Source organism: Elephantulus edwardii, unplaced genomic scaffold (genome assembly GCF_000299155.1).
Source record: "Elephantulus edwardii isolate Elephantulus edwardi_28Jun2011 unplaced genomic scaffold, EleEdw1.0 scaffold00338, whole genome shotgun sequence".
In the NCBI taxonomy this organism is placed as follows: Eukaryota; Metazoa; Chordata; class Mammalia; order Macroscelidea; family Macroscelididae; genus Elephantulus; species Elephantulus edwardii.
The window spans coordinates 2,117,250-2,130,181 of NW_006400088.1; the positions used below are offsets into that span (position 1 = coordinate 2,117,250).

The window sequence follows — 12,932 nt, forward strand, 5'->3', positions numbered from 1 at the left end:
TAAAATAATATTAATTGTTAAATTCTTTTTAAAAAATCCACTCAGGACTTGCAAGGCTATCAAATAGCTATTTATCTCATTTAATTCAATCATTACAAAAAAATGTTTATAATTCAATAAAACCAGTTTATATATTTAGACAAGGTTTTAATACTAAATAAAAAACTCACAGGCTAAGTTTACTAGATATTGTGAATATCCTCTTCCTTACTACCCTACTTTTAATAGTATTCCCCATTTCTTAAGAAAGTTAGGATATTATACAAAATTAAAAAAACATACTTACAAGTTACATTTTCTAAGTCTGAATACATAATGGACTCACTGCTAATCTTGTTAGCAATCTAGCACACCTTTTGTAGTCTAGAAAAAAAAATAAAGATATATTACATAAATAGCTGTAATTGTAGGAGACATTACACTAATTATGGATTTTCTAAAAACAAGCACTATAACCTAATAATAAGCACATAATAAATCAAGGCCTTTAGGTGATTTTATCATTAATTTCCTAATAGCATAATGAAGTAAGTGCTGTTGAAACAGTCTCAGAGTGGTAACACTCTTATAACTAGTAAACAGATGGATTCCAGAACCTGCACTTTCCTCACCATAGTAGTTAATTTATTTTTATTTGAATTCAACGTGATGAATTTTCTTCATTCACTTAATACAAATCATTTGGAAAAAATACAATAAATCTGAATTTCCATTCTGGATAAAATTAAATATTCCTTAACTGGACCAATCTTATTAAAAAGAAAACACTTAAAATGCACTTCTTTAAAAGGGAGCATTTAGATTCTTTTTTAAAACCAACTTAATATTGTTGAATTACCACACATAATCATGATTGGTACATTTTGAATTACATCATTTAAGTATTATGTTTGCTATTACTATTAACTTCACTCATTTAAGTTCCCAGAAGGATCCATGAGCACTTTATTTAACGCACATGTTATAATTATTTGGGAAAATCCAGTATGTATTGTATAAACAGTATTACATTAAAAAGTTAATATAATTTATGAGTGTATTTTGACATTTTTATAGCCATTGTTTCATTTTTCTTTTATATAAGATAAATACCTTCATTCTGCCAAGGAATTTGAAAAATGATAAAATGTTAGTTCTGACAAACATTTTGATTCTCGAGGAAATCTGGTTATTTTCAGATTTTGATATATTCTCAATTAGAAAGTTATTTCATTCCTTATAGTTCCAACAACACACATAGACCTTAAGTACTGTCAGTGTTATAAATAGCATCTCATACAATGTTTAGTCTGTTACTTCCTACCCTCAAATACTTGATGTTTAAAATAATGTGCATTTATTGCTGGATGAAGATTAAATTATTTTTTTTAAAAGCTGCCCCAAACTACTTACAAGCTGGTATTGAACAATCTCTGGTATTGTAATAGAGTCGATGGAATTGTTTGCTACATTCAGTGGACAAAGTGACTGACCCTATTGGATGAGAAAAGAATGCTTATTATAAACACAAGAATGGATTGCCAAAAAAAGTTTGCTACCATATTATGGATGGAAATAATATAACTGTAGTTATCTATACCCTTCCATGCCCTTAAAAGAGCTTGTCTGTAGCTCTTTTACCTACCCACACACCGGAGGGAGTGAATTTCAGTCTGCTAAATAAATAACCTAAATCCATTTTCAGCACCCCACACACAGAATCTTTCACTTTAAAACTTTATTTGGAAGAGCTAAGATAATGCTTTAGCCCAGGGGAGGGGGAAAAGAATGGTAAAGAATATATCAAATGGATGAGAAGAATAAAAATATACTTATTTCAATGTTCTATTTCCAAGTTTTCAAAAGAATCTGCATTTATATGTAAAGACCTTTATTCTGTGGTCTAATTATAAAAATACATATCTTTTAATGTCAAGAACTACTTTGGAGTAGAAGGGATTTGCATACTTCTGTAACATAGCCCTATAATTCTAATGAAAGTGCTATCTCAGCTTCTATCCTCACATCTGGATACTGCTTTTAATAGAAGGAAGAGAAGGGGGAGACTACTCCATATACCTGAAAGTACTCAACATCAGAACCAGAGAGTTTATCCTTCTCTCTTCCACTAATCTTGAGGTTAAATGACAAAAATGGCCTTTGACTTTAAGTGAGACATTTCCCAGATCATACATCTGAGATATAAAACAGTAAAAGGTAGCTTGGATGATGAGAAAGAGAGAGGTGTGAGCAACTATTATGGTTAAAATAATCTAATGGTAGTTTATGTGTCAGGAAGTGAGAAGATAGAACAGGACTCAGATCTTTTGTTCATAGGGTTGCTATGAGTCCTATTTGACTCAAAGGCACTTAACAACAACAACAACGGTAGTTTGATAGTAAAGAGATATGCTGCCAACCTAAAGTCAGGTGGTTCATAATCACCAGCTTCTCTGCAAGAGAAAGATGGACTGTTTCCTTAAGTGCCATATACTGCTCTCAAAAACCTGCTGGAGGGTCAGATATGAGTCAGTTCCAACTCAGTAAGACATAACATCCTAGAATTTAGGATATAGAATGAGATGTAAATATTTCACAAAGATGAAATGAAATACAAAACAGAGTCAGGAAAGATCATTCAATCTATTTTCAAGAAATGGGATAGGAAAATTTACTTCTTCCCTCTTTAAAAGACTTTCTAACCCAGCGGTTACACCCAGCCCTACCTATTCTGACCATACTTCATACACATTGCCACTTCCACAGCAAACTATATACATTCCTGTCCTGCTCAGAGGATTCCTTTTGCACTCAAATGTTTCTTTTGCCCGAAAGCATCTTTTTCATGTCCTGCAACCCAACTTAAATAATATCATACCTTCTTTAAGACTTTGTTGGCAAAATATTTTACTTCCTGTGTCCTTAAAACTCTGTTCAAATGCGTATTACTTATCAAGATGTGGTTTTCTTTATGGGCAAAATTAATATTTTTCCTTATACCTGAATTAATCATGAGTTTCCTACAAGCATTTATTTATTTATTCTTAGTACCTAACAGAATAATTTCAATATAATCTTTCTATTTCATTGAATTACTGGCAAATTATATACTTACCTGTGAAATGCTTTATAAATTTGTCTTTTAAGTTCAAATCTTTTGGAAATATTCCTAAAAAGGAAAAAAAAAAACCTTTAGAACTTTCGAGTACATTTCTACCATTTAAAAATGTTCATGTGTGTGTTTATTCTGATAAACATGCTATATTTATAACCACTAACCACATGTTCATGGTGGTTTGTGCACTGTTCCCAACTCTGTACCAGAGCCCTGGTCATGCACTGGGTTTCCAGATATCCAACAGAGTTGATAGCTTGATCTGTGTCTCTAGAATACCTACAAATTCTTACAAGTAGCAAGGCCATAGCTGGACTTTAGGTTTCATCTTTGTTTCTCCTCTATACTCCACAATCTCAATGATGGCATCATTACCCATCCATAACTCACACCAAAAATAAGAATAAAGCTGAACAAAGTAATTCCATATGACCCAGCTATTCCACTACTTGGAATATAGTCTGAGAATATGAGAACTGAGGCACAAATTGAGATTTGTACACTAATGTTTATAGCAGCATTATTCACCATCGCAAGAACATGGAAACAGCCCATATATCCAACTACAAATGAATGGATTGAGAAATTATGGTACATTCACACAATGGAATACTATGCAGCATGCAGGAGCAATAATTTTGTAAATTATTACCTAACTTGGGAGGGACTGGAGAGCATTATGCTGAGTGAACTAACTCAGTTTCACAAGGATAAATATTGACTAGGATCATTATTGTAGAATAACTATAGTATAGTATAAATAATATAAGGATCCAGGAAGGGTGGGAGAGGCTGGAAACAGAGAGTTGAGGATGTACAGGGGAAAGAGAGGGTTAATCATTGGATTATACAATTTCTTGGGTGAAGGGGTGAGGGAAATTGAAAGAATTTGTTCAAATTTGTATTAGAATTGTGTAAATAAACTAGTAAAAAAAAAAGAAAAAAGAACACTGCTTGACTTCCTCCTTCTGTCACCACTACACCCAATTCTTAGTTTTGTGTAGTCTGTCTCCAAAAATTTACTCTGTCTACCTATATTAATAAAAGTCTAGCCAAACTATCTTAGAGGTTTTCTTACTATATCTTTCCTCCAAAATTTTCTTCAATTTTCTGTTATACATTCTTGCCACCACATCCAGAGCAAACAAGCCAAAACATACTTTTGAGCATGATATTCTGTGCATATATAATACAATTTGAAAAAATATAACTGCAAAGAAATATAATTTTATGAGTACTCTGAAAGGCAAAAAAATGGGGAAGAAAAATTGGGATAATGGAGACATATGAAGTTGAGTGGAAGACCATATACAATATAGTCATCAGTACCATAAAAAAAAAGGGTAATGACACATTGTGGAAAAAATGTAACCAACATCACTGAACAATGTGTATACAAAACATCAAATGGGAATCTAATTTTCCATACAGACTTTCCACAAAAAAACACAATAAAATATTACTTAAAAAAATCTAACTGTACTCACTAAAAACACAACATTCAGGAAATATAAATCATAAAAATACCATCTAGAAGCCAAAGAAAACAAATTTTAATACTTGAGTCTCAATATGTGTTGGCAGAATTCTTAACCCATTACACAGCCATTCTAGGTTGATTTTAGGGACATCAGACATAACACAAATAAAAGTGCTCCCTGTAGTGCCCCTAAACCAACACATTACCTGGGTAACATGCAGAGGGGACCAAGCCTTGGGAATGGAAATGTAAAAGTTTCATAGTCTTTTGCTTTCTAGAAATTAAAGAATCTGTACAGTGCATGAGGACATTTTCCCTCCTCACAGTGAGGAAGGTTCCCCAGGGTGAGCTGACCTAGGCTCCCCTAGTTTGATCATGAGTACTTTATTTCATAAATTCCTAAAACTAGTACAGAAAATTAAAGCACCAGTGAACAGGAAACACTTTCATGTACACATTTAGGAAAGTGGTAAGAAGTGGTTGCTGCAATCCCAAAGGCATGTGGTTTGAATTCACCAGCTGCTCTGCAGGAAAAGGAGGGCAATCTCCTGTGTAATTTACTGCCCTTGAAAACCCACTGGAGGGTCAGCTATGAGTCGGTTCTGTTTCATTCGACAGCACACAACTACAGCAACAGTTCTCTCTTCAATAACTTCCAACCTCAATACTTGTTCAGAACTCAGAAAACTTTTACAACTACATTTTGCATGCACCTACAACATTTGGTTTCTGTGGTGCTGTGACTCCATAAGGCAAAGTAGCCTTACTTGGCCATTTCCAAAAGATAAGTCCATGTATGAGCTTGGATCAAAGCATCTTCTAAAACTTTACACACAATTCATTCCAATAGCTTTTTAGGCTATAACTGTAATTAATAAACTTGGCACAATGGTGACACTAAGTGCTATAATGATATATTTTAAAGAAATTACTCCCTCTTATACTTCCCCATGAGACATTAAAGAAATTACTCCCTCTTATACTTCCCCACGAGACATTTCATAACTTTTATATAATCAATGGTTATACTTGCAATGATTATATATTGCAAGGTCTGTTTCTATTACAATACTTTGATCTTCTCAAAGACAAGGACATATCTTATTTATGTAACATAACAATTAAATTGTTCAATAGAACTTTTCTGGTAAAGGTAGATTAACTGGCGGTTGCTCAAAGAATTGCAGACTGACAAAACAACTATAGCATCTCACCACAGTAAGAATAGCAAAATTTAACAGAACAGCAAACAAATGCTGGCAAGGTTGTGGAGAAACTGGAACTCTTATTCACTGTTGGTGGGAGTGTAAAATGGTGCAACCACTATGGAAAGCAGTATGGTGCTTTCTCAAAACGCTGGAAAAAGAAATACCATTTGACCCAGCAAATCCACTACTGGGAATATACCCTAAAGAAACTGTAACTGCCACCTCAGCAGATATATGCTCACCCATGTTTATTGCTGCTTTGTTCGCAATAGCAGAGAGTTGGAAACAATCTAAGTGTCCATCAACAAAGGGATAGAGAAGCTGTGGTATATTCACACGATAGAATACTATGTTGCATTTAAAAATAAGGAACTAATGAAATATACAAAATGGGTGACCATGGAGGACATTATGCTAAATGAAATATCTCAGTCACAAAAGGACAAATACTGCATAATGTCATTGTTGTAAAGCGGGACTGACATCAGAGTTGGGAGGAAACTAAGAGGGGATAAATAATGTATACTGCATTGAAACAGATGAGGGAGAGAACTGTTTAGGAGGAATATATGATTAGGTATTATTGTCATGACAAGAGTGGAGCATAAAGCTGCATAGAGGAGTGGACTTGGGGGTGGGGGTAAATTTTCAAAGAGAAATGTGAACTAAGCGGGGGTAGGGAGGGAGGAAAGTGTGTAACAATGAATGAATGGAAATCCAAAGTCTTTGCAAACTTTCATTAAAATAAATAAAAAAATTTTAAAAATAATTTGAAACAGTCTATAACTCTGCAAATAAATTGGTGGTGGTGGTGGTGGTGTTATATACTGTTGAGTTGGAACCAACTCATAGCTGACCCTCCAGCAGGTTTTAAGAGGCAGCAAATTGCACAGGAAAAGACTACTCATCTTCTCCCTTAGAGCAACTGGTGGATTCAAACTGCCTATCTTTGAGTCAGAGGCACAACTCATTAACCACCAATATATTAGATAATTCTAAAATACAATCATTGCCTTTAACTGGGTTACAAAACCTACACTTTTTGATTCTAATTCACAACGACCCTCCACTGGATTCCTGAGACTGTACACCTTAACAGGACCACACTTTCAATACATTTCATTTTTATTTCAAAAAACAAACACCACATAAGGACATAGGAATATAGGACCATATAACATTGATTTAAATGAAACAGAGAATTCAGGGAATGGAAAGAAGTGATTTTTACCAGTTGAAGTTATAAGTAAGAGAGATTTAGGTATGAAGTGATGGGAAGAGTTCCTCAGACGGAAGAGACAAATATATATGCCAAGTTAAATGATATAGAAAAGCCCTGAACACCATGGGGGTTGATGCGCAGTAACTTTCTGCACAGCAATATCCATGCATAATCCATAGCCTATCCTTGAACAGCACAGGTTTGAACAATACAAACCCACTAAAGTACTGATTTCTTTTTCTTGTTGTTGGGGTGAGGTCAAGGGTTTCCAGCATCCATTCAAGTGCCATGTAATGTTAATGGCCTCCACCTGACCATTTCCTCTCTCCTTGTAGGTAGTTAGCAACATTTAATCTCACTACAATAACAACAGGAGGAAAATAAATCCAAGTAAAATTGGACAAGGATTATGAGGCATTGGTGGTTCAGTGGCAGAATACTCACCTTCAATATAGAAGGCCTGGGTTACATTCCTGGCAAGTATACCTCATGGACAGTCACAACTCATCTGTCAGTGGAGGTCTGCATTTTCAATTACACTAAAAATGTTCAGAAGTAGTTCCAATCTAAGATGGACTATAAAGGAGGACAGGTAACCTACTTCCAAAACCTATGAACCACAATGATTCCACAGCTAATCACAGAAATGAGAGAGGACCTGGCAACATTTCACTTCATTGTGCAGCAGCTAGCAATAGCATCCATCATTCAGAGCCTGGTGGACTGTGGCTCAAGAGCCAAATACAGCCCCATACCTATCTTTGTACATAAAGATATTCTGAGACACAGTCACATGCATTTTTATATAAATATGTTCATAGCAACCAGGAATTGAGTTACAGAGGTTGACAATCTTGAGCCGAGCAGTTATGCCTTTTCTCACATCTTACATAAATACATTCAGATATGTGGTGCCTTTGTTATTGTTGTTAGGTACTGTCAAGTATAATTCATAGCGATCCTATGAAGAAAATCTGAACCCTGTCCTCTCCTGTGCCATCCTCATCATCTCTGACACACTTGAGCCCAATGATATAGTCACTGTGTCCATCCATCTCATTGAAGGTTTCCTCTCTTTTGCTAACCCTCCACCTTTCCAAACAGTCCCTTCCCAAGGAATAACTCCTCTGAGCAACATGCTCAAAATATATGAGATGAGGCTTCCAAGGAACTTTCTGGCCACACTTTCTCCAACATATATCTGTTTATTCTTTTGGCAGTCCATGGGATGTTCAGCACAGTTCTCCAACATCATAGTTCAAAGGCATCAATTCTTCTTCTGTTATCCTTATTTATTGTCCAGCTCTCAGATGCATAGCAAAATGACTGAAAAGATCATAGTCTGAAGCAGGTGTACTTTAGCCTTCAAAGTGACATCATTGCTTCTTAATGATCTAGAGAAGTCTCTGATAGTTGACTTGCCCAATGCAATACATCTCCTAACTACTGGTACCAAGGGTGTTGACTGTAGATCCAAGTAAGATGAAATTGTTGATGATTTCAATCTCCATCTATCATGATGTTTCCTGTCAGTCCACTGGTAAAGATTTCTGCGTGATGTTGAGCTGTAATCTATATCAAATACTTCAGCAGAAAGGGCTTCAAGTCCTCCTCTAATATACAGCAAGCAAGTTTATGTCATCTGTGTAAGACAAGTTTTTGATAAGTCTTCCTCCAATCATGATGCTACATTCTTCTTCACAGAGTCCAGTTTCTCAAATGATTTGTTCAGTATAAAGATAGGTATGGAGAAAGGATAAAATTCTGATACACATCTTTCTTAATTTTAAACCATGCAGTGTTCCTTTACTCTGTTCGGACAACAGCTTCTTAGTTTATGAATAGGTTTCATAAGACCATATGTCGTGTGGAACCTTGTGATTGTTATTGTTGTTAGGTGTCTTCAAGTTGAGAATGACTCACAGCAACCCTATGAACAAAAGATTTGAACCCTGTTCTATCCTGTGCTATCCTCACACTGCCTGACCCCCAAGAATTCATGGCAGTAGTCACCATATCAGTCCACCTGGTTGAGGATCTTCCTCTCCTTTGCCTACCCTCCACCCTTCCAGCATTACGTCCTTCTCCAAAGAATAGCACCTCCTAGCAATATGTCCAAAATATGAGGCGAAGCCTCATCAGTCTTGCCTCCAAAGAGCACTCCAGCTGTCCCTTCTCCAAGACATCTGTTCGTTATCTTGGCTGTCCATGGGATGTTCAGTGCTCTTCTCCAATATCACAGCTCAAATGTGTCAATTCTTTTTCTGTCATCCTTCTTCACTGTCCAGCTTTCAGATGCATAACTAGTACTTGGAAAATATGGTCTGAATCAATCTGACATAACTACTCCTCAATAATTTGAAAAGGTCTCTAACTGCAGATTTTCCCAGTGCAATGTGTTTCCTTATTTCCTGTCTGCTGGTACCAAGGGTGTTAATTGTGGATTCAGGCATGATGAAGCTATTGACAGTTTCAATCTCCTCTCCATCCATCATGATGCTGCCTATCTATCCAGTGGTAAGAATCTTTGTTTTCCTGGCATTGAGATGTAATCCATATCTCTCTCACCCCACTTTCTCTCCTCTTGTTCTCCCTTTCTCTCCCTTCCTGTTCCTCTCTCACCCTCTCTCTCCCACGTCTTTTTCTTCTCTCCCTTTCCCTGCCCCCTGCCTCTCTCTATCTTTCCCTCATTGTTATCAAGTCACAACTGACTCATAACAGACACTCATCATTGATCCTTTATTGGGGTTTTAAGGTTGCACACACAAGGAGAGATATCTTGCTCCCTCAGAGTTGTGGATTCATATCTCCAGAGAAGGGTGCCCTTTGAGTTACCAGCACAATTCTCTACGAACCATATATCACCAGTGTTCCCTCAGTAATCTAGTGCTGCTGCACAGATTGCACAAAGTGGACAGCTTTAGCAAACAGAAATGCATTCCCTTACAGTTGTTGTTACTGTAATTCATAGAGATCCTACCAACAACAGATTTGAACCTTGCCATCTTTGCAAATGTCCATCATGTTTGAGCCCATTGTTACAATCCCTGTGTCAATCCATTTATTAGGGCCTTCCTCTCATTTGCTAGCCCTCTATTTTTCCAGCATAGTCTTACAGTTTAATAAGATGGAAATCCAAAATCAGGATGCCAGCTCTAGATGAAGGCTACTCTCACTCACTTTCTCTCCCTCTTCCTTTCTCTCACGCTCTGATATCTTGTTTCCTTCAGTATCAGTAGGCCACATATTCCTCAAAGTACTGTGTGTATCTTAGTTCTTCCCTTTTCCAAGGAGCTTCATCTTGCAGGGACCCAGATCCAGAAGAATAGACTCTATTCCTAGTGAGGTGTTCCCCCCTCCCCTTGGTGATACTGAGAGTGTCCTATTCTTGACTCATTTTCTTCCCTTTTTCACTCTAGTGAGATAAAAGACATTACAGGCTATATCCTAGGGAAACTCAGGCCAATACATGGTATTTTCAATTGCTTTCCATGCATTTGAAAATTGTGCAATGAATAAGGAAGAATTGACACCTTTAAAATGTAGTGATGGTAAATACACAAAAAGAACAAATAAATCTGTCTTAAAGAAAGTACAGCTAGAGTGTTCCTCAGAGGCAAGGATAGTAAAATTTTACCTCACTTGTTTGGACATACTTTTCAAGAGAAAGCATTATTCACAATAGCAAGAACATGGAAATAGCCCAGATGTCCATCAACAAATTATTCAACTAAGAAATTGTTGTACATTCACATGATGGAATACTAAGCAGCAATCAGGAACAATGATTTTGGGAAACACTGTACAGCATGGGAGGAGCTAGAGAGCATTTAGGCTGAATAAACTAACTCAGGAACACGAGAACAAATACTGTATAAGACTGTTATTATAAAAACAGAAGGATAACAGTAAGATGTGTATGGATATCCAAAGTGGGAGAGGGTGAGGGCATGAGGGCTGAGCGTGGGGAAAGGTAAATCACAGGCTCACAGAGCTTGCAGGGTAGAGGGATGAGATGGGGGAAAAAACAGCAACCACACAATGTCCATGAATGAAAAACAATGTAAACAAATGATTGTATGCAAAACAATAAAAAAATTATCCCAAAGAAGATTAGTTCATACAAGGACTATACAAATTTACACACCAACTAAAAATGCCAAAAATAAAGTGAATATTTTTAAAAATTTTTTTAAAAAGATGAACCAATCCTTGGGGAGAGACATCATGCTGGGAGAAGTCACAGAGAGATATGAAGACTCTCAATGAAATGGATTAACATAATGACTACCACAATAGGCTTAAGCATACAGAGATAGTGCAGATGGCACAGGACAGAGCCAGGCACAGATGTGTTGTTCATAGAGTCATTATGAATTGTCCTTGACTCATTAGGGCCTAAGAACAATCTTAGGAAAATGCTTCACAAATGATTAGGGCTATGATGGGTTTAAGGTGTGTTGCACTCAGTTCTTAATCTTTCAACTATTTGGTTAGTCAGATCTGAGGATATCACTACATAGCTCCCAAATTATATAATTATTATTATTACATTCAGACAAGAAATGATCCTGTGAGGGGAGCTCTGGTGGCTTAGTGGAAATTGCAGCTATGCTGCAGTTTGAGGCCATTAGTTGCTCCACAGAAAGAGGATAAGCAATTCCTCCCATGAGATTAACTGCCTCTAAAAACCCACCAGAGGGTCATCTAAAGGTCAGTTCCAACTCTACGGTACACAACAACAACAAAAAGGATCCTGTGAATAATAGATCAAAATGTTGCCCTTTCCTCGGCCATCCTCTCCATCTGCCATGCTCAAACATTTTTTTGTCTATCTTACTGAAGTCTTCCTCTCTTATCTGACCTTTCCCAGAATGATATCTTTTTCCAAGAACTGACTCCTCCTAATTACATGTCCAAAGTATGTCAGATGCAGTGGCATCATCTTTGTCTCTAAGAAGCACCTTGGTTGTACTTCTTTCAAGATAGATTTGTTTGTTCTTTTGGAAGTCCATTGTATATTTATATCATTGCATACAAGTATTTTGAGAAGACACAATTCAAATGGGGAAGTCTTTCTATGACCTGTTTGTTCAATTTCTTCTTTTGTGATGGATCTGTTCAAGTGTTCTACATCTGTCCAGGTCAATCTGTGTAGGACATGAGTTTCAAGAAATTTGTCCATCTCCTCTAGGTTTGTGATTATCAGAGTATAGCTTTTCCTAGTATTCTGATATTATAAATTTAATTTCACCTAGTTCTGTTGTGATGTCACCTCTATCATTTCTTAAATAAGTTATTTGGGTCTTCTCTCTTTTTTTCCTTTTGTTAAGTTTGCCAGTGATTTGTCAATTTTATCTACCCTTTAAAAAAAAAATCAAACAGTTCCGGTCTCATTGATGGTTTCCATCATTTTTCTGTTTGCTATCTCATTGATTTCCACTCATTGAGGTAATACAAATTATCTTCTCAGACCACAATGCCATAAAACTAGACATTAACAATAAGAGGGCAAACTTATAAAACTACGCATGTGGAAACTAAGTAACTCTCTGCTAGAACACAACTGGGTTATAAAAGAAATAAAAATTAAATTTAAAAAGTTCCTTGAAACAAATGAAAATGAAAATAAAACATACCAAAACCTCTGAGATGCAGGTAAGGCAGTCCTCAGGAGGTAGCTCATAGCAATAAGCACACATAAAAAAGAAGAAAGAAGAAAAATCAATGATCTAACTTAACATCTTCTTTAAATAGAAAAATAACACAATCTAATCCTAGAGTGACAGTGTCATTGATTTCACACGCAAGCAAAATTCTACTGAAGATTTTCCAAAAACGATTAGAACAGCACATCAGCAGAGAACTGCCGGAAGTCCAGGCTGGGTTTAGAAGGGGTCGTGGTACTAGGGATATTGTTGCTGATGT

At 36.3% G+C, this 12,932-nt stretch overlaps 1 protein-coding gene across 1 annotated transcript in view; it reads right to left on the bottom strand.

The window, feature by feature from the left end:
* Positions 1-298: 298 nt before the first annotated feature.
* Positions 299-12,932, bottom strand: part of FAM150A (family with sequence similarity 150, member A) — a 42,209-nt gene continuing 29,575 nt past the window's right edge. The window contains exons 2-4 of the mRNA XM_006901609.1: positions 3,095-3,148; positions 1,393-1,473; positions 299-363 (exon numbers count right to left, since the gene is read on the bottom strand). Coding sequence (XP_006901671.1) covers positions 299-363; positions 1,393-1,473; positions 3,095-3,148 — 200 coding nt within the window. The remainder of the gene's footprint in view (positions 364-1,392; positions 1,474-3,094; positions 3,149-12,932) is intronic.